The sequence below is a fragment of the Ictalurus furcatus genome, chromosome 15 (genome assembly GCF_023375685.1).
Source record: "Ictalurus furcatus strain D&B chromosome 15, Billie_1.0, whole genome shotgun sequence".
NCBI classification, from domain to species: Eukaryota; Metazoa; Chordata; class Actinopteri; order Siluriformes; family Ictaluridae; genus Ictalurus; species Ictalurus furcatus.
Window position 1 is genome coordinate 15,375,451 of NC_071269.1, and position 21,304 is coordinate 15,396,754.

General features: G+C 37.6%; 1 protein-coding gene across 1 annotated transcript in view; it reads right to left on the reverse strand.

Moving 5' to 3' along the window:
- Positions 1–17,135, reverse strand: part of megf6a (multiple EGF-like-domains 6a) — a 31,996-nt gene extending 14,861 nt beyond the window's left edge. Inside the window, exons 1-8 of the mRNA XM_053643363.1 lie at positions 16,634–17,135; positions 9,477–9,599; positions 6,415–6,540; positions 4,023–4,145; positions 3,351–3,473; positions 3,123–3,260; positions 330–452; positions 60–182 (exon numbers count right to left, since the gene is read on the reverse strand). Coding sequence (XP_053499338.1) covers positions 60–182; positions 330–452; positions 3,123–3,260; positions 3,351–3,473; positions 4,023–4,145; positions 6,415–6,540; positions 9,477–9,599; positions 16,634–16,790 — 1,036 coding nt within the window. The 5' untranslated portion in view covers positions 16,791–17,135. The remainder of the gene's footprint in view (positions 1–59; positions 183–329; positions 453–3,122; positions 3,261–3,350; positions 3,474–4,022; positions 4,146–6,414; positions 6,541–9,476; positions 9,600–16,633) is intronic.
- Positions 17,136–21,304: the final 4,169 nt, after the last annotated feature.

The window sequence follows — 21,304 nt, forward strand, 5'->3', positions numbered from 1 at the left end:
GTATATAGTAGTATATTGTAACAGAGCTTTCTCAGATGCATTTCAGACCATTAACCTACGGATGCAGGAGTGCGTGTCGTCAGCCAGATGGTGTCCCAGATGACAGAAACACTGATAAGACCCGGCTGTGTTCTGACAGGTATGCTCACAGCCTCCATTATCAGACACACACTCATCTACATCTGTCAACATGTATTAAAACATACATACATGCATACATACACACAAAAACATTCATCTGTTCAACTCAACACAAAACAAGGCATGAAGATTCATGTATTTTGTATAGAAATGTCTGAGGTTTAGCAAAGAACAAAGCAGTTGTGTACCATCACATCCACATCCATCTGAGTTGAGTCTGTATCCTGCCCTGCAGTAGCATTCATAGCCACCAGGATAGTTGGTGCAGTCCTGTTCACAGCATGAGCTCTCCTCTAGACATTCATCCAAGTCTGGAAAACACAAAGAGCCCTGGTGAATCTGCTCGACACACCACATGAAGCAATACTATGTATCACTACTGCAGGTTTACCCTTCAGGGTGGGAAATTTTACTAAAGCATATTTCCAGTCAGAGAAAAGAGCAGCTTTTCTTTCTGACTGGAGAGAAAATCCTACACAACACTCACAGAGAAACTACCAATCGAAATAAATCATATTAGACTGTGGAATATAGTAATATAGACCACCATAGTCCAGCTGGCTGAGTAGACAGAGTCACTGTGTAAAAAATATGTATTTTCTAATGTATCACAATACAGTGGTGGCTGGTGTTTTTTTTTTTTGTTTTTTTAATAGGGGAAGCATAGGTGTCTTTTATTGAAGTATATTGACAGTATGTACAGTATATATCTGTGTGTGTTCTGTTCGTCTGGCCGCTAACTAAAGTTCACTGAAGACGGTGGTGAAAGCTAGCTAAATATTTTTTAAAAATTAGAAATTAACTCAAATAATCAAACATAACCTTATACTTACAAGTTTTACCATATTTACCAATTACAAAGATAAAATAGTGAGCTATACATCCATCCACTATATTCTTTTCAGGGTCACACTCACACTACAGACACACCAATCAACCTACCATGCATGTCTTTGGACTGGGGAGGAACCCCCATAGCACAGGGAGAATATGCAAACTCTGCACACACAGGGTTATGGTGGGAATCAAACCCCCGCCCTTGGAGGTGTGAAGCAAACATGCTAACCACTAAGCCACCATGCACCCTAGTGAGCAATACAAGTTGAGTAAAACTGTTATTTGGTAAGCCTACTAACCACTATTGCAGCTCTGAGCCCTCAGTCTGACTAGTGCCAGTATGTTTTGTTTTGAGATGCCAATCATGTTCATTAACATTTCAGTGACTGGCAGTTGGTTTCGAAGTTCCACCCCTTTGAGAGATCTCCCAATCATCACATGGAGAAGCTGTGCTTCCAGGCTGGACAAGCATAATTTTGGGGTTTTCTATATAAAACCCTCACTCCCATTCACCCCAAGAGATGCACAGAGCCTGGACGGGACCCAAAAAGCCCATAGATGCCAGGTCTCTATCAGCACTGTGTCAGGAGCTTCAAAGGAGTTTTTCATGTAGGCTGTGATGTCCACTGAAAACAGTTTGTGTTAAAAGAACAAACAATGTGGTACTGTAGGGGGACATTTTATCATCTGGTGTGCTAAAATATTGAATTTCACCAACAGTGATGACTAACATAGACACATTTCTACATTTAATATAAAAAGATTTCATTGCCACATTAAGTTTAGTGGACGCTGGGCTTCCCATGTAGTCTTAAAGCAATTGCCTGGGATTAAATATAAGCAAATATATCAGTATATTTCTGCTACAATGTCTGCTAAGATGTCCTTGTGACTGTGTTTTCAAACATGAAAATTTCACTTAAACTTAAACTTTACACTCAGGTTTATGCCCTTACAGGAAATTCACACAGAATTCCCATGAAGATTTCTCATGGGTATTTAATTGGAGTTCTTATTGAAATTGAACCAAATTATAAGAAAATAGCACAAGCATTGAAAATGCCCACTTCCACCATTGGGGCAATAATTAAGTATTTCCAGTCAACCGGAATTACTATGAATCACCCTAGAATTGTACGTGTGTCTATATCGTCTCAACACACTGTGAAGAGGATGGTTCGAGTGGCCAAAAAATCTCCAAGGATCACAGCTGGAGAATTGCAGAAGTTACTTGTGTCTTGGAGTCAGAAAGTCTCCAAAACTACAATACGAAGTCACCTACATCACCACAAGTTGGTTGGAAGGGTTTTAAGAAAAAAGCGTCTACTCTCATCCAAAAACAAACTCAAGCGTCTTCAGTTTGCCAGACACTACCGGAACGTCAAATGGGATCGGGTTCTATGGTCAGATGAAACCAAAAGAAACGCTTTTTGGCAGTAAACACCAGAGGTGGTTTTGGCACACACAGAGAGGTAGCCATATGGAAAAGTACCTCATGTCCACAGTTAAACATGGTGGTGGCTCTTTAATGTTTTGGGCTGTTTTTCTGCCAGAAGACCTGGACATTTTGTTAGGATGCATGACATCATGGACAGATATTAAATGAAAACCTGACTGCCTCTGCCAGAAAGCTTAAAATGGGCCATGGTTGAATCTTCCAGCAAGACAATGATCCAAAACATACATCAAAATCAACACAAAAATGGTGAACTGAAGAGGAAATTTGAAAGATCTGGAGAGATTCTGTTTGGAGGAATGGTCTCAGATCCCTTGCCATGTATTCTCCAACATCATCAGGTATTATAGGAGAAGACTCAGAGCTGTTATCTTGGCAAAGGGAGGTAGCACAACGTATTAACTAAAAGGGTGCCGGAAATTGTCACACACCTATATTAAACAAAGAGTGTTGAGTTTGCAATTGTTTGATATCCATGAGAGCAGAGCATTTTTGTGATTTTTTTAAACAAAAGATCAAAAGGTTAAACAATAAAGACAATTTTTCATAGCCTTCTTTGCTCATATTTACCAAGGGTGCCAATATTAGTGGAGGACACTGTACCCGACTGTTATAGTAAACCTGGTCTTACTATGGCATTATACATTAATGTAGGCAAAACAATTCTGTATTTAAAACATCTGTTCACCTGAACAAGTCCTGAGGTCCTCATCAAGTTTGTAACCATGGTTACAGCTACATACAGGTCCTAATGTTCCGTGTTGACAGTGATGAGAGCAGCCTCCATTCCCAGACTCACAACTGTTCACTATCTCCATTTCAATGCCTGTCAGACAGTGTACAAGAACCAAAAAGAATGTGAGAGCAGATAGCTCAAATCACCATACCTTATCTTCAAACATTCTAGGTTACTTACGATAGCACTTCCTGCCATCAGAGCCTAGTTCATATCCAGGGTTACATATGCAGGAGAAGGAACCTGGATTGTTTCTGCAATCATGAGCACATGCAGCCTGTCCAGTTTCACATTCATCAATGTCTGAAACACATAACATACAACTAATCTGAACTTTTTTCAAATTATGAGAATTGAGGGAATGGTGTAAATAGAGAAGATTTGAAATCCTGCATAGAATTATTTCAAATCTATTTCAAGTGTGGTTTCTTAATACCCTATGAATCACCCTCACTTTAAACAGCAATATCTTCTCCAATGTTTTACTGTATAAATAGGGTCCAGGGTCAGATCTCAGAGTATGGCCTTTTAACACCTGACTGGAGGGCTCAACATACCTTTAGGCCAAAAGTAATTCTGACACAGGATTTAAACCTCTAGCTGGTTTTGTTAATCCCTGGTGAGAAGATGAACCCATCTCACATTCATTCAATCTTGTTTTCCTTTCCCAAATAAAATGCTTTAAAACACTATTCCAGCTTTCCAAATGTTCCAAAACCACTGGAATTAAATTTTCCCAAAAGGATCCATTAAGGGGAGGATGTTCCTTATTAAAGAGCTTTCCACAGCAGAGTAAGTGAAGTGAGCTACAGGGCAGAAAAAGTTTTCAGCTTTCATGCCAGTGCCATTTACCTTTACAGCTCTTGTGATCCCGAGCCAGGCTGTAGCCTGTGTGGCAGGCACACTGGACACGAAGTCCTACATTATGACATGTGTGCATACAGCCACCATTCCTCTCAGCGCATGGGTTTCTCACTATAAGAGAAGCAGGCCACAATTAGAGCACATACTGTAACTTATAAGACATGGAAATACACTAATACTGTGATCTTAGCATATTTACACTGTAAACCTTTTTGACCTTTTTGAAGATATCCATACTCCATTCCAAACAACTGGTTAATTGGATACAGTAATAATTCAGGGCTAAATTAGAGAGTAGTTGCAATTCTTATGGCATAAATAGGATAATTACTAACAGTTCTGCACTGTGTGCCGGCTGCCTTTCATCCTCTTAAGGAATTTTACATGACTAATATCTGGAAGTAAAAAGAAGTTACTAAATGAAGAAGCTGGTGTTTATGATTACAGACAGGGTACACACAGAGACATCGTAAAAGTTCTTGATACAGTGAATCTCACTATTTTAACTCACAGGACCCATGTAAGCACAGTACATACTGTAGTTTCTGAGAAAAATATCTGAATAATAAACAGTATATTATATATAAAGAATGTCACTGAGAACTATTGATTGAGTTGTATTGTGTTGAGTCACAACTCAGCTGCTATAAAAAGTTCTAAAGTTTAAGGTTAGAGATAGGGTTAGCATTCATGCTTTTTCTATGCACAACTTCACATGTATTCTTATGATTGTATGAATTGTATAATATTTTTAAATGATTAAATCAGGTCATATAGTATGAATGCTTGTAATCTAATGAGAGCACACTGAACTGGACTGTTAAAAAATAATACACACTTTGTAGTTACAACATGCACTGCATTTTCTGTATACCTTTAAGATTTGAATATTAACAAACACAATGTTTCTGCTTAATAAAGACATTACAAGTACATCCGCAATGAAGATTTTACACTTTAGAGATCCCAGCTATTTAAATTTCCATTACCCTTCAAATACCAAATCAACAGTAGCATAATATTTATTTGTATCCTGCTGTATGTGTGCAATATCTATCAGGGTGCAATCCATTTCATTTCTGCAGCAATCTATCATTTATCTTCTAGATCATTTATAGATCATTTGTCCCTCTGGAGATCAATCATTATCAACTGTGTGTCTCCAACTGTTTCAAAATGGTAGTGTGTACTGGGGAACAAAGGAATCTAAAGTGGAAGCACAATTTGGCAGCCACATAGATGCAGACCCTTTGTTTGCCAAGAAGATAAAGCTGAGTAATGTGAGTGATTCTTGGAGGAAATTGCAACAATTTCAAAGCATGCCAAATCACACAGCAATTTAACACATTTAATATTTATGCACTTCATGCACATGCTAAGCTCTGTTTTCCATCCCAATAAATTACTTCAGCTGGAGTCTTAGCTTTGTTATTTGTTATTGCTGTGTCATTATCATCAGTAACTTTGATCCAAACAGCTAGTATGAATCAATTAAAGACAATACAGCAATATCAAGTCATGTGGTAAGAGCCTATAGGCAGACATCCAAATGGGCTTCCAGATATTAAGCCTTTAGCCTAGCGAGAAGCTCAGAGACTCCACATCTGAGTGCTTCAGCAGATATTTTAGCTGTCTTTCTCAAAAGACAGAAAGCCTTTCATCTATCCATACAACTAAATAGAAAGAGGCCATATTCACTGTTTTATTAGTCTGGATATATTTAAGCTTTTCTAATCCTTTTCTTTCTCTGGTTTTCCACACAGTAACTAAAGGTGTGCAACTTGTGCTGGCAGGAATTTTGAAAAACCTATCAAAGACTATGTGGTTCAATTACCATGGGATGCAGGAATCCTAGTCCATAGATTCTCCAATTTCCTCCAAGCTTCCAAAAACATGGCAGTGGGTGAACTGGCTAAGATCAATTGCCCCTAGGTATTGCATGAGTACGGGAATTTGTGGTGTGTGTGCTCATGGTGCCTTGTGATTGACTGGTGTCCCATTCCAGGTGTATTCCTGCCTCATGCCCAGTGTTCCCTGAATAGACTTGACACTGACCAGAATAAAGCGGTTACTAAAAGTGAATGAGTGAATGATATTTAATTTGTAAATTTTAACATGTATGTAATTATTTTTATATTTAATTATTCATTTTACTATTTATTTATCTCATGCCAAGCACTTTGCACATGCCACACTGGCACACACAGCCCTCCACACAGTGACATGATTTTTATTTGATATTTTATTCTACATTAAAAATCTGTTATTGTCTTGTCTGTTGCCTGTGTATTGCACAGCTGAGAATGACCTTTCCATGTATGCAGTAGGCAGTTCCCAAAAATTAGCTGTATGGGGAAAAAAACAAGCAAAGGTCACTTACATTTACAGTGTTTGCCGTCAGCAGTAAGCTGGTAGTTATGTCTGCAGCGACACTGGAAGTGGGCAGGAGAGAACTGTACACACTCCTGTTCACAGCCTCCATTACTAATAGCACAGGAGAGCACAGCTGAGAAGCAAAGAGAGTTGTGAGAGTTTCACACAGGAACCACAGAGTTAGAGATTATACACTAATGCAAAACTGTTTGCATAAGAATGATGTAAAATAGACACTGACAGGACTGTACTAATACAGTATGTGTCCTACAAATCTTGATGTTAATAATAAAAGGTTGTATTTGGCATTTTATCTTCACCCCAATTGGACAATAGTAAGGCTATGAAATATGTACTGTAGAAGCTGCTAAAAAGACATTGCATAGAAACTATTTCAGATGTAAATCTATTATTCAGATCATTGTTTGGACAGCTACAACTGTTACTGGATTTCTGTGGGACTATACAAATGCCATTCTGTTCACTTCTTTAAAGCCTAGTAAAAACAAATTGACTGGATTATTGTTTCCTTAGTAAAATACTAATAATGGTGTCATGGTGAACAAATTCAACATGTTTCTCATCTCCACTCAGCACTAAATGTGATATCTAATGACCCAGCTATTCAGTACTCTCAAAAAAGTTTGTCAACAGTACCACTGGGGTGGGACACTCTAATATAAGCTTGAAATCCATTAACTTTCCTACTGTAGGTAAAAGATAAATACATAAGGTAGAAGAGTTGTGCCCTTGACGTTCCCAACCCACATTCCCAGACAAAAACCAGTACTAAACTATATCTTTCCTTGTTGCTGGGATGGTACCCTCAAACATGCATCTTTTGTACCTTTAGTACTTATCTTTAACGTAGAAAGCTGCATATTATATATATATATATATATATATATATATATATATATATATATATATATATATATATATATACAGTACCTTTAAAGCCTTACTCTAGAAAGTAATTATGGTCCAAATATGTACCTTACATCTTTTTAAAGGTACATTATTTATAGGTGAAAGAAACATAATAAAGGTACAAAAGATAAAGGTACATCTACAGCACCAAAGATAGGTCGAGTTTAATACCTTTTTTGCTTGACAGTGCAGTGACATACAATGGTACACTTTAGTATGTTTTGCATGAGACTGAACTGAAACGTATAATAATAGGGTAAAACAATGCAGTAAATTGTCCTGCACTGCACCATTAAAACCCATTAAACAGAGGGCTGAACAGGGTTAAGTCAATGTGAGTAAAGAGCACTGTGTTTATACAGAGTGTGAACATTACTAGCTTGCCTCTTTGTCCACCCACGTGTCACCCACCCCTGTAATCACGACAGTTTGATGCTCAAATAGTGTGATTGCAAGGTTTTTACACACTGTCATTAGCGTTTTGTTAATGATGCTCTTCAGTTGGAGCTTATTCCTTTGGAGCTTATTTTAATTGCAGTATCCTGTTAGTCTTCTTGAGTCAGAAATCAGGAAAAAGATTTTCTAGAATCACTTGACCAGAAGCCATTACACAGGGCCAAAGAAGGGTTACAGCTTAAAGGTTGGTAAACAGACAAGACGTTAAGCACATATTTGAAAGCAATGGAAAGTGCTGAAAATGCAGAAAGTGTGACCTTAAAAGCAATACAACAGACTGTTCACATTTGTTGTGCACACAAGGTATGTGTGAGCTTTATATCTGTCATCATGCATCCAAATTTTATCCAAATGAGAAAGAGAAAATAATGACAGTGTTTTGAAGCTGGATGGAGATATACATTGTGGTATTCTAAATTAGAAACAGAAGCCTGGATAAGAAAATGCTTCCAAAGGTAAAAAGTGGTACCCCATTCAGCAGAAGAAAATATTTGGCTTGTAGCAGAGTTATTATGCACCTACCTGTTGGCTTTTAAAGCTTTATGGATATCTGATACAAGACATCAGGCTGATTGCCAGCTTTCTGAGGGAACATTAGGCACATCAAATGATCCAAATGTCTGTGATTAATTAACATATCCTTATGTGGTTTAACTGAACCCAGCTGGTTCCCTCACTCACTCAGCACCACTGACTTATGGAATGATTCTGGGCTTGCAGCCCTGGACTCCTCACATTTACTGAAATAGCTTAGGACCTCATCCCAGCGGAGGAGTCTGGAGCATCTACAGTGGATACGTTCAGTGCAGCTACTGCTTCAAACCCACAGCAGAGCAGCAGATGGATGAATTGCTATTATTTTAAAGTGCTTAAACACAAAGGCTTGTTTCCAGGACACAAAATTCATGAATGGCAAATGGAAACCAGTGGAACTGGATATATGAAGGCCACCTCTCAACTCTTCTGAATGCCCTCTTATTTCACTTAAACAAATGACAGCTGCTTTACAGTAATAGCAAACAACTTGGTGGGTCTTGAGAGAATGTCATGATTAAACCTATGAACCACATCCTCATTTTAAGGATGACATCAGAAAGTCATAAAAATCCTCCATAAGTTAATATGTCAAAGAAGGAAAGAGTTTTTACTGTGTGTAATTAAAAACACATGGATAAGAAATCCTCTTGGGTTCCGAAGAATGGCCTTTAAGCCACGTCGAGGAACATCTAAAGTGGAGTCATAATTCCCTGTGTGGCTCAATCTGGCCAAAATGGTGGCTGTCTAAATGTAAAGAGAAGGAAGATTAATCAGTTTTGGTCAATATGTTAACACGGAATGAGGTGTTGATCTGACACCTTCTTTATCAAAGGCAGAGCAGTAGTTGGCTGAAAAACAAATAAGATATATGAAATTAAACACTGCTCAACCTCAATGCTCACTGCCTCAAACAGACTATAACAAGGGTTGTACAGTACAGAACAGTAGGAAACATTCAGCTGGTATGAAAACAAATAGTGCTTTCATTTCTTCTCATACACATAGCTGAAAGTGGAGTCCTATATTGGCTTTGAAAGTAATCAGCCTTAGGATTGTGGATAGTGGTGGATAGTGGTGACAGAATCCAGAAGTTCAAGCCAAGGCCAGTTGCCAGTCTGTGAACTGTGAAACCTATGCCTCACTCACCAATACAAGTTCGGCCATCGATGTGTAGACGGAAGCCTGGGTTGCACTGACAATAGTAGGAACCTCTGGTGTTCACACATCTGTGCTGGCAACCTCCATTATGAACCTGGCACTCATTGACATCTGTAGATAAACAATTAGGAAAGCAATCAAAGACTACACTGCAAAAAATGCCTTTCGTGAAACAAGCAATACACACTTAAATCTAGCTAAAGTGTACTAAAATCAAACAAAAAAAAAAATCTGCCAATGGGGTAGGCAAAACTGACTTGGTAAGAATTCTTGAAAATAGCATAAATATGTAGTCACTATCTTAAAGCAAAAATGCCTTAATGTAAGCATGTTGTGCTTATTACAAGCAATGACTGAATTTAAGAATTTATCCCTTAATAATTAATAATTAGTAAAAAGAAAAGAAAAAAAAAACAATTTCTTCAAACAGCATAATAAAAATAAGTGACTTTGTCTTAAATTAAGGCACCAGAAGCATTGTTATTTTTAGCAGCTGTAGGACACATGATAACACATGAGCACAACAACAACAAAAGCTTGACAGTTAGGTGCTGAAAAGCTAGAATTTCTGTAGGGGTGCTTATGAAAATTGTGCGATGTGCATACAGTACGTGCGTACTCTGCTGATGATGAAATTTGCGTCATGCATACTCTACGCAAAAGTGAAGCATACTTTCTGCTTAAGGGGTAACAACGAACAGGTGTGAATGATCAGTGGGACATGTGACATGGTCATGTGATGTGCTGGGGCTGATGGGTAATGTAGTTCAGCGTGGCTTTCAGCATAATCATGACACATAGCAGCTTCATTGAAATATTTAAGTGTGCAAGTGGTCTTACTCTTAAAATAAGGAAAAGAATCTTGTTCCTCTGCTGGTATATTATGCAAACCATTGTTGTAGCTTGTTACTAGTTAAATCTTGCTTAATATTAGCTGGAATATCTTATTAAGACAAAGTTAGATATATTTTCAAAAATGAGATTACTTCTCCAATGCAAAACATGCTTGACAAGATTATTTTTCTTTTTACACAAAAAAATAAGACTAATTTCCCAGAAACAAGGCTTTTTTTACTTACTTGAAAGTACTTTTTTGCAGTGTAAATCATGTCTCTAAATATGTTTTGATGAGCTCAAACCATGTTATCTGAATAAATGTTGGTTATTTTCTATTTCAAATTCTACAAAAACAAAATAATAAATCTTTCAGAATTCTGACAGACAATTTGTATGACTCAAATTAATAAGTTCCAGGGCTGAAACACATGCATAACCATTCACAGCTAAATAGCTGCAGTCTATAACAGGCTCCAAAACTAACACTGCTCTAAGCCCCTGCTGAAATACTAAACTGTAAGCAAACATGTTAGTAGATTCCTTAATGCACCATTGGAAAACACTAAAAACTAGTGATTGAGCCCTAAGGCATATTTGCCTGGTTAGAGCATCACTAAAGCAAAATCTATAATTAGCTCATACTGTAATTCTATTTCTCCTCAATAGTTCTCTATATAATGCCAACACTACAGTCTATCCTGGCCCTTCCAGTTTACCACCAAATCTAAAACACCATCAGACTGTTGTTATTTAAGATCAGTGTTTTCACCACAACAGCACCATTACAACATACAACAATGATCAAAATGTTTTTTTCCCCCTGCATATAACTTACACCTCTGTCTGATGGAGAAAAAAAACTTGGATTACTTTGAGCTGCTTCTAGGCCAGTAGTACAAAAACCACAGAAGAGAATGACTTAAAGTAATGCTTGGGTAGCTGTTATAAACACATCATATTCCCTCTGAAGCTACTGCTGTAGTTTGTGTGTGTGCATGCGCTAGGTTCTGGATGTTGTTCAAAGAGGCCTGGTGAGCTCAACTCAAAAAGAAGCAGCAATGAAGCACACTCATAGAAAAAATACAGCTGGATAACCGTCAGAATTAGTCCTAGGAGCTAACTTTGTCCGACTGAGAGTTTTGTGCACCATACCAGAGCTAACATATCTACTGAAAAAAGATCATTAAATATACATAACATTCATTAAATCCTGAAGATTTCTTTGATTTGTTCCTCTAGGGGGAAACAAAGAAATGTAAAAGTAATATGTAGAACCATACAACAGTGTGTTTCCCTTCAGGAAGATAAGATCCCATCCTGTAACTAGAAAGAACTCTTTAGGGAACATTTTTGAAAATTGGAAAAGAGTGTAACAGATTTTTATAAAGGTTTACTTATAATGTATATGTAAATATTTAACATAATTGCACAACTTAGACAATTTAATGAGATCTTAATTGTAATAACTTGTACACAATAAATAAAATATTAAACTTGGTAAAATCTTCTGTATTTGCTCTCCCATGTAAGGAAGATGCAGTTTATTATAGTTAATGTATAAAGCCATAGTTTATATTTTGAATGATGCTGTTCTGAGACTGCAACCACCAAAAAGTGACTTGTAATACATTTGTAATACATACAGTACTCTCTGTTAACTAACTCCAGAGTAATCCTTGGAAGGCTCACATGAAAGTTTTTCAGGGAACAGTTTTTGATCATTATAAGTGTCCGTGCTTGGTATCTATTTTGCATTTTCCTCCTAGTGGAGGTCTGGACTGAACATTGCAGCACAGCTTACAAATATGTGTCAGTTAGAGGTTAAATGGTGTGACGGAAGGAAGGATAATTAAAAAAAAATATGTACTGGCAATCATTATCACATTAAACTGACATCAAATTATTTATTACAGTACACCACTTAGACCTGTTCTGTTTTTTCCAATGGAATAAGAAGTGATGTGCATTATATCCTGTGGGAGACTAATATGTAGACACAATTGCAGGACAGTTACAGGAAGTCTAAGAATTTTGTTCATCACAATGAGATAAAATGTGTCTATCAGTTCATCTACCATGTTCAATATCTGGTTTCCTATTCATGTTCCAGGCCTCCCTTCTAACATACATCTGTTTTAGAGGGAGGATCTCAACAAGATGAACCAAACAAAATGGTCAAGCAATTGTTCACTAGACATCGATGGGTCTCCTGATTTTAAACTGTCACTTTAAAGAGATGCACTCACTAGGCAAATTACTAGGCTTTCATTAGACAGCCTGCTGGCATTCAGAGTAAATTAAAAAGCTTTTAATGTCCAATTTATAGATCATTTAATAAAAAGAGATTACAGTAGTGTTTAAGCAGGATCACTAATGTGCTGTGCCATTCCATTGCATGCTAGGCCAATAAAAAGACATCAGGTAGAAAATAACATTAAAATAATTAACAAATCTAGTTGTCCTCGGTCACATTTAAATATTTGGCATACATCTTTGATCAAGTTTAATATATGTAGTTATTCATCTTCACCAGTGACTTTTTCTTAGTCAAACTTACAGTGAGTCTAGAGCCTATCCCAAGAACAACCAGCATGAGGAATTAATACACCCTGGATGAGACACAAGGCATCATACACACATGCATTTGCACACATATTCACACCTAGGTGAAATGTAAAGTAGCCAATCCACCCACCAGCATGTTTTTCGGAGGTGGGAAGAAACCGGGGAACCCAGAGAAAACCCAGACATACATGGGTAGAAAATGTGAATCTCCACACACACAGTAACCAGAGCTCTGGATCAAGCTGAAGAGCTGTGAGGTGGCAACGCATCATGCTGCCCTGTTTATTACATTGTGATGTCATTATTCATTTTAATTAAGAAATGTTTAGCCAAACTGAGGCTAATTGGAGCACATATCCCAAGGACTGCCTCAGATGATTAATTATACAAGGTATTACACTGTAGAATAACTTTAAACTGTATACAACATTTCTTTTCATGCAGCCAAGATTTACTTATTCATGCCAACAGAGCCAGAAAACAAAGTCATTCTGTTAAAAATGACAAATAGCAAAGTCTTTAAAATAAATCACATATACAAATTAATAATGTATTGTTTTTGTTATGAGGATAGCAAATCAAGCATATATTATTGTGCCATTTCAGGAAAATTGTTAAACAACCGTTGTGCCACTGTAAAGTACAGCTCACAATAGTAAATTAAAGATTTAAAATGTATTCTAACAGACTGATATTTGCAATGTGCTTTGTATGAGTTAAAGGATCTGGAGTCTCCACAGCACACTGTGATTCACACAAGCCCTGAGAAGACTATAATTGCTAAAGAGTAATGGAGACCACCTGTCCAGGAGATCCAAGAGGAATCTTAATTACAGTGGCTTAAAGCCAGAAGTCGACATGAGTCTGAAAAAGTCCACAGCAGTGTAGTGCATGCCGAGAGGAAAGACCCCAGTCCATTCACAACCCAGGAAGAAGTAAATAAATGCTGGTGTTTCTCCTGAGACTTGAAATGAATTAAGTGGCTGTGAGAAATAGGTTAGAGACTATATGTGGACTGGAAGTGTTTACTCCTGTATACTTGATTTGCAATTCATATGACACTAAGTAGGAACATGTCCATGGATGGGGAATTAACTGTGGCTAAAGTGTCATTTCTCAGAGAAAGGGTAAAGCATTATTGATGTTTTGTTGTTGCCTCCCATGACCATATTCAACAGATTGCATAATAGAGGAGGCTATTCATCATAAAATAATACTTATATTAGGTGAGGTGTAATAAATATTTAACTTAATCAAGCCCACACCCCTCCATCTAATAAAATGTTTCATCTTTATCTGGAATCAGGAGAGGCTCTGGAGGTTTAAAACTCACTCTTCTCAAAAGTACACTGCTTTTCACAAGCTAATATTATAGCATACTATCATTCTAGCTCAGAAAAAACATCAATGGCTACAGTCAGCACCAAGTCTCTAAGGTCTGGTGTATGGGAACACTTCGGCATCCTGGTAAGTTATGACACTGACAGTCAGTAAGTGGTAGACTGAAACATTACAGTGTGCCAAATCTGACAAATACGCTATGTGTACAATACACCTGCACTGATACTACAGATACATCCACCCAATATTACAACACATTGCACTTTCCATGATTATTTAACCCAAAACTACCCTTGAATTACCCATATGTATACAAAGTTTGATAAACAGCAAATAAGCGGGTGCATATCGAGCCAAAAACTATGAAAGCGCCCCAATCAAATCTAATATTTCTGTAATGGCTTCTGTTTGTCGTGCTTATTTGTCCTGGAAGTATGCGCAGCTGGAAAGAGGCTGGATTTTCTTTTGATTCTGGTTCCTCTCAGTGTTCCTCATGGATTGAAGGGAGTTCTCTTTGCCACTTTTACTCATGGTTTGCTTGTTAGGGATCAGTAACTAGACTCATATGCCTATAATTTGTTTTGTGATATTTTTTGTTCAAAGTTTAAGTGGATTTCATTTATTTCATGGTCCATTCTGAAAGAGGCAGGTGTTATCAAAAAAGTTTCTGTAGAGAAATAAGGATTAGAAAAATGTGATATTACAGACTGCCAAAATCATAGTCTGTCTAGCACATTTGTGGAGTAAAAATAAGGGCACATAACAAATCAAATACTGAGGATGCAGTTCAACTGCTGACAGATGAAAGGAAACTGCAACTGCTGCAAACTGTTCATGCCAGGCAGTCTTCTTTTAATCAAATACACATTTTCTTCAGTTTCTATCTCTGAGACATTTATCCCTTAAGGCCAAACACCTACACTGCCAAATCCCCTGTGTTAAATTGACACTTATCTAAAGTAATCAGTGGTAATCTGATGGATTTGTGGTAATTCAGCACCTGTTGTTACACCAATAGAGATGCCCGTTCTCACAGCTAAAATTCTGGCTTACAGTGCAATCTACAACCCAGAAACATCACAAAACTAAGGATTAAAAATAATTCTATTAAATAAGTTAATTTCTTTTTCATCAAGAAATCTAATTGAATACTTGGCTCACAGAAGTGAGCTCAGTTTGCAGTGCAGGCATATGCTTGTTTAACTGGCTTTGAATCAGAGCATCTGAGAGTTGGCTTAGGACATTTAAGCACTCAGGCAAACCATGCCATGTCTTTCTCCATATCTCAGGGTTCATCCATTATTCCAACATTACTTTTAAACCCTTAGGCATGATTAGAAATGCTAATCACATCTGTCACATTCTTCATGATTCTTTGATGTTATACAAGGCTACGTAATTAAAAGCATATTATCTAATTGGTTTAGTGCCTTCTTTTGTTACTGTCACAGATCAAAGAATTGTTTAGCATAATTTATGCATTTTTGCAATGTGGTCCAGGGAAACTTTTTTTACCCAAAAGTGGACTCCCATCCTGGGTATTTTAGGATCCTGGGTATTTTTAGAACCCTACTTACTTAATAAATAATACTTCTTTGTAAGTGTACTTTGTTTACTTCATCATCTTTCTAGCACTTATTTTCTAATGACAAAATGTAACATCCTATTATTGATCTAGGTCTTTTTGTAATTGTATAGGTTTTGGAATGCCATGAAATAAACAAAAAGAAAGTTGGTGTTACACTCTAAATCCATAAAATTTCCTTTGGTAATGTAACTTTCATAGCTACTGTATAACGGGTATGACCAGGAACAAATTAGCTATTGGATATATATATAGCTTCATAAATAACTTTCTAAAAGTCCACAATATTAAGACTAGAAATTGTGCAAAATTATTTAATTTATCTCAAACTAATTTATCCTTATTCACAACAACCCAGTGATTCCAATGCTATTATTTCTTACTTATAAAAGTATACTTTAAGTAAATGAAGTTACATTAAGTAACCATAGTTAGACTTTAAGTTTAAATACAAAATTTGTGTACAGCATGCAATGGGGCAGATACTGCCAAAGGTCTACAGTAAGTATATGGAGTCTGAATTACATTTTGTTACAATTTTGGTCATTTATAACTAAACAGTATACCTGAATAGTGTTTTGTTTAGTATTCCTAAAACATCTCTCATCTGTACTCAAACAAGACTTTTCTAGCCCTCCATGGATAATTAAGTGATAAGTGACAGATGTTTTCACTACCACAGCCAAGACATTACCAAATCATACAGGCAGTTTGGCAATTTCATGTATTATTATTCACCCAACAAGGCAACAATTAACAAAAAAAAAAGATTATTATGATACACTTATTCATATGTAATACTATAGATAACACTCACCTGTCCCCACATAGTCTGTGTGGTATCCACTGAAGCAGGTGTAGCAGTTCCTATGAAAGTAGCGATAATGTGTATTCCCAGCACCCAAATTGAGAGCTACCTGAGCCCAAAGAGTCACAAAAAGTAAGTACCACCAAGGTGACATAATGATGAGCATGGACTGCACCACTGACACTGAACTCAGACACAAACAAATGCAGGCAGACTAGTAAAAGAAACCCTGAGCACAGACAGAGAGAGCATTATGCAATAGATGAAGACAACACAACTGCTGCTGTGCAAGCTGAACACCGTCTGTGTTGTACTGAGTATCATGTAACACTTTTCTCCGATCTTAAACGTTGTGTCTCTCTGCCTCTTGCTCTGTCTGCTGGTCTCCTCTGCCACTGCCAAAGTCTTCTCATACTCTCTGACTCTCTCTGGTTCTTCTCTCTAAGCTCTGAGAGATATGCATGCCTGGATTGTTGTGACCCTGTGGCTCCTCCTCCACTGCTACGTCTATATCACTTCTGTTCAGCCTCATCTCCCGATCAGGAATTACTGAATTCCTCAAATCAACAGACCTCCAGTTTGCTGAATTCACTTACAACAGTTATCACAAGCCCTTTTCTCAGAGATCTACATTCCTACATTGCTTTTGTCCAGTCTTAAATTGATTAAGATCTTCTGGGTGGGAGACGACAGGATCATTTGAACAAAACACAATGGTCACAAGAGAAATGAGAAGAATACTTTGTAAATCAACAACAAGATAATTCTTTAGCTATAGTTGAGTGCAAACTTTTGCATCCCCCATGGTTTCTGGGTGGGGGGAAATGCACAATTATTGTACAACATAAACTTCCAGGATTTTAAAAATTTAATTAATGAATCCTAGAACAAGACAACAATTCAACCAGAAGTTAAACAAGGAAGCAAAAATAGGTGGAAAAGAAAAAAAAGAAAATTTTGAAAGTTAAAAAAATAGAAAGTTTTGTCCTGACCCTATTGAGATCCAGACCTCATTTGAAGAAGGCAGTGTATGACTTCTGGCAGACAAACATGGTAAGACAAATTGAAGAAAAAAAAAGATTGGTCAAAAATTAGAACATGTCAGCAAGAATGGGTAGACATGAAGGCAGTTACAAAGACAACTATGGGCATACATGTTATTAGAGACTATCTATCACACGCACACACATGTGCGCACGCACACACACACACACACACACACACACACACACATGCACACAGAAAAAGTTATCCAACCCCTATCACCAATGTGAAAAACTAATTGCCGCCTTAAACTTAAAATCTGGTTGTGCGACCTTTAGTAGTAATAACTGCAACCAAATGGTTCCGATAACTGGAGATCAGTCTTTCACGTACTTCTAGGACTACGATTTACTATTATGCCTTTTTTTTTTTTTTTGATTTTCTGGTGGAGAGCAGAATTCATGTTTCCCTCAATTATTGAAAGTTGCCCAGGCCCTGAAGCAGCAAAGCATCCCCACACCATCACACTTCCACCACCATGCTTTACCGTAGGTATGATGTTCTTTTTGTGGAATTCTGTGTTTTTATGCCAGTGTAAAGGGACTCCTGTCTTCTAAACAGTTCCACTTTTGGCTCATCAGTCCACAGAACATTCTCCCAAAAGGATTGAGGATCATCAAGGTGTGTTTACGTAAAATTCAGATGAGCCTTAATGTTCTTCTGGATTAGCAGTGGTTTTCGCCTCTCCACTCATCCATGGATGGCATTTTTGCCCAGTGTCTTTCTGATAGTGGAGTCATGAACAATGACTTTTATTGATGCAAGAGAGGCCTGTAGGTCCTTCGATGTTGTCCTTGGCTCTTTTGTGACTTCCTGGATGAGTCGTTGCTGTGCTCTTGTAGGAATTTTGAAAGGTCGGCCACTTCTGGGAAGGTTCATTACTGTGCCAAGTTTTTCCATTCCAGATGGGGAAAATTAAGTACACCCTATAATTCAGTAACATGTAGAACCCCCTTTAGCAACAATAACCTGAAGTAAATGTGTAAATGTAAATCAGTCTCTCACATCATTTTGGAGAAATTTCGGCCAACTCTTCTTTACAACATTGCTTTAGTTCATTGAAATTTGAGGTCATTCTTTCAAGCACAGCTCTCTTAAGATCCTGCGGTTGAGGTCTGGACTTTGACTTGGCCACTCCAACACCTTGATTTTTAGCCATTCAGATGTTGATTTGCTCGTGTGCTTGGAATCATTGTCCTGTTGCATGACCCAATTTTGGCCCAGTTTAAGCTGCTGGACAGATGGCCTCACATATGTCTCAAGAATATTCAGGAATAAAGTGGAGTTCATTGCTGTCTAAATGAATGCAAGTTTCCTAGGTGTGGCTGCAAAACAAGCACAAATCATCACCCCTCCACCACCAAGTTTCACAGTTGGTATGATATGTTTGTGGGGACATGCCATTTGTTTTTTGCCAAACATGGTGCTGTGCATTATGACTAAACATCTCCACCTTGGTCTCATCAGTCCAAAGGATATTGTTCCAGAATTTTTGTGGTTTGTTCAGATGAAATTTTGCAAACCTAAGTCATGCTCCATACTGTTTTTGGCAAGAATGGTTCTTTTTTCTAAACGCCCTTCCATGAAGTCTGTACTTTTTCAGTCTTTTTCTGATTGTGCTCTCATGAATATTAACATTTAATGTGCTTACAGGGGCCTGTAGGTCATATGATGTAGCGCTTGGGTTTTTCTTTATATCTTTGAGACATAAATGGTCTGACCTTGGACTGAATTTGCTGGGATGCCCAGTCCTGTGAAGATTGGCAACTGCATTCAGGGCTTCCTATTTGTACACAATCCTTCTCACTGTAGAATGGTGAGTTTCAAATTGTTTTTAGATAGCCTTATATATATCACCCTCAGAAATGGAAATGCAAATTTTGTAATTATTATTTCATTTGAAAAAAAAAAAAAAAAAAGCCCCCCGAAAAAACAACCTTTAACAGAACCTGTGCCCATTGTAGCCTCAAATTCTTGTTTTTGGCTGACAGGTGTGAAACCCGACATAGTCTTCTGCTGTTGTAGCCCATCCGCCTCAAGGAGCAATATGTTATGCTTTCTCAAATGCTTTTCTGCTCACCACAGTTGTAAAGAGTGATCATTTGAGTTACTTTACACTGAGAAAAATGTAATATGTGGTCAGATTAATATATATATATATATATACACACACACACACACACACACACACACACACACACACACACACAGCGCCCTCCACTAATATTGGCACCCTTGGTAAATATGAGCAAAGAAGGCTGTGAAAAATTGTCTTTATTGTTTAACCTCTTCATCTTTTGTTCAAAAAATTCACAAAAACACTCTGCTCTTATGGATATCAAACACAAAACATGTTTATCCCCCAAAAATATATTTGTTAAATATAGGTGTGCAACAATTATTGGCACACCTATGAATTCATATGAGAAAGATATGATTGAAGTATATTCCCACTGATATTATACATTTTTATAATAAATAATAATAATAACACCTGGGTGACTAGGAACAGGAAATTGTTCAACTATGACTTCCTGTTTCACAGGGGCATAAATATGAGGTAACACACAGGCCAAATTCCCTTAGTCATTCATAACAATGGGTAAGACAAAGCAATACAGCTGCGATGTGCGGCAAAAGGTTGTTGAGCTTCACAAAATGGGAAGTGGCTATAAGAATATTGCAAAAGTGTTGAAAATACCCATTTCCACCATCAGGGCAATAATTAAGAAATTCCATTCAACTGGAAATGTTATTAAACAACCTGGAAGAGCACATGTGTCTATTTTGTCTCAACATACTGTGAAGAGGATGGTTCGAGTGGCCAAAAAATCTCCAAGGATCACAGTTGGAGAATTGCAGAAGTTAGTTGCGCCTTGGGGTCAGAAAATCTCCAAAACTGCAATCCGAAGTCACCTACATCACCACAAGTTCTTTAGAAGGGTTTCAAGAAAAAAGCCTCTAATCTCATCCAAAAACAAACTCAAGCGTCTTCAGTTTGCCAGACACTACTGAAACTTCAAATGAGACCAGGTTCTCTGGTCAGATGAAACCAAAATAGAGCTTTTTGGCAATAAACACCAGAGGTGGTTTTGGCACACACAGAGAGGTAGCCATATGGAAAAGTACCTCATGCCCACAGTCAAATATGGTTCTGGCTCTTTTGGGGCTGTTTTTCTGCCAGAGGACCTGGACATTTTGTTATGATACATGACATCATATATTAAGCAGATATTAAATAAAAACCTGACTGCCTCTGCCAGAAAGCTTAAAAAGGCCATGGTTGGATCTTCCAGCAGGACAATGATCCAAAACATACATCAAATTCAACACAAAAATGGTTTACTGACCACAAAATCAAGCTCCTTCCATGGCCATCCCAGTCCCCTGACTTGAAACCCATAGAAAACCTGTGGGGTGAACTGAAAAGGAGAGAACACCAGCGGGGACCTCGAAATTGGAAGGATCTGGAGAAATTCTGTATGGAGGAATGGTCTCAGATCCCTTGCCATGTATTCTCCAACCTCATCAGGCATTATAGGAGACTCAGAGCTGTTATCTTGGCAAAGGAAGGTAGCACAAAGTATTGAATAAAAGGGTGCCAATAATTGTTGCACACCTATATTTAACAAAGAT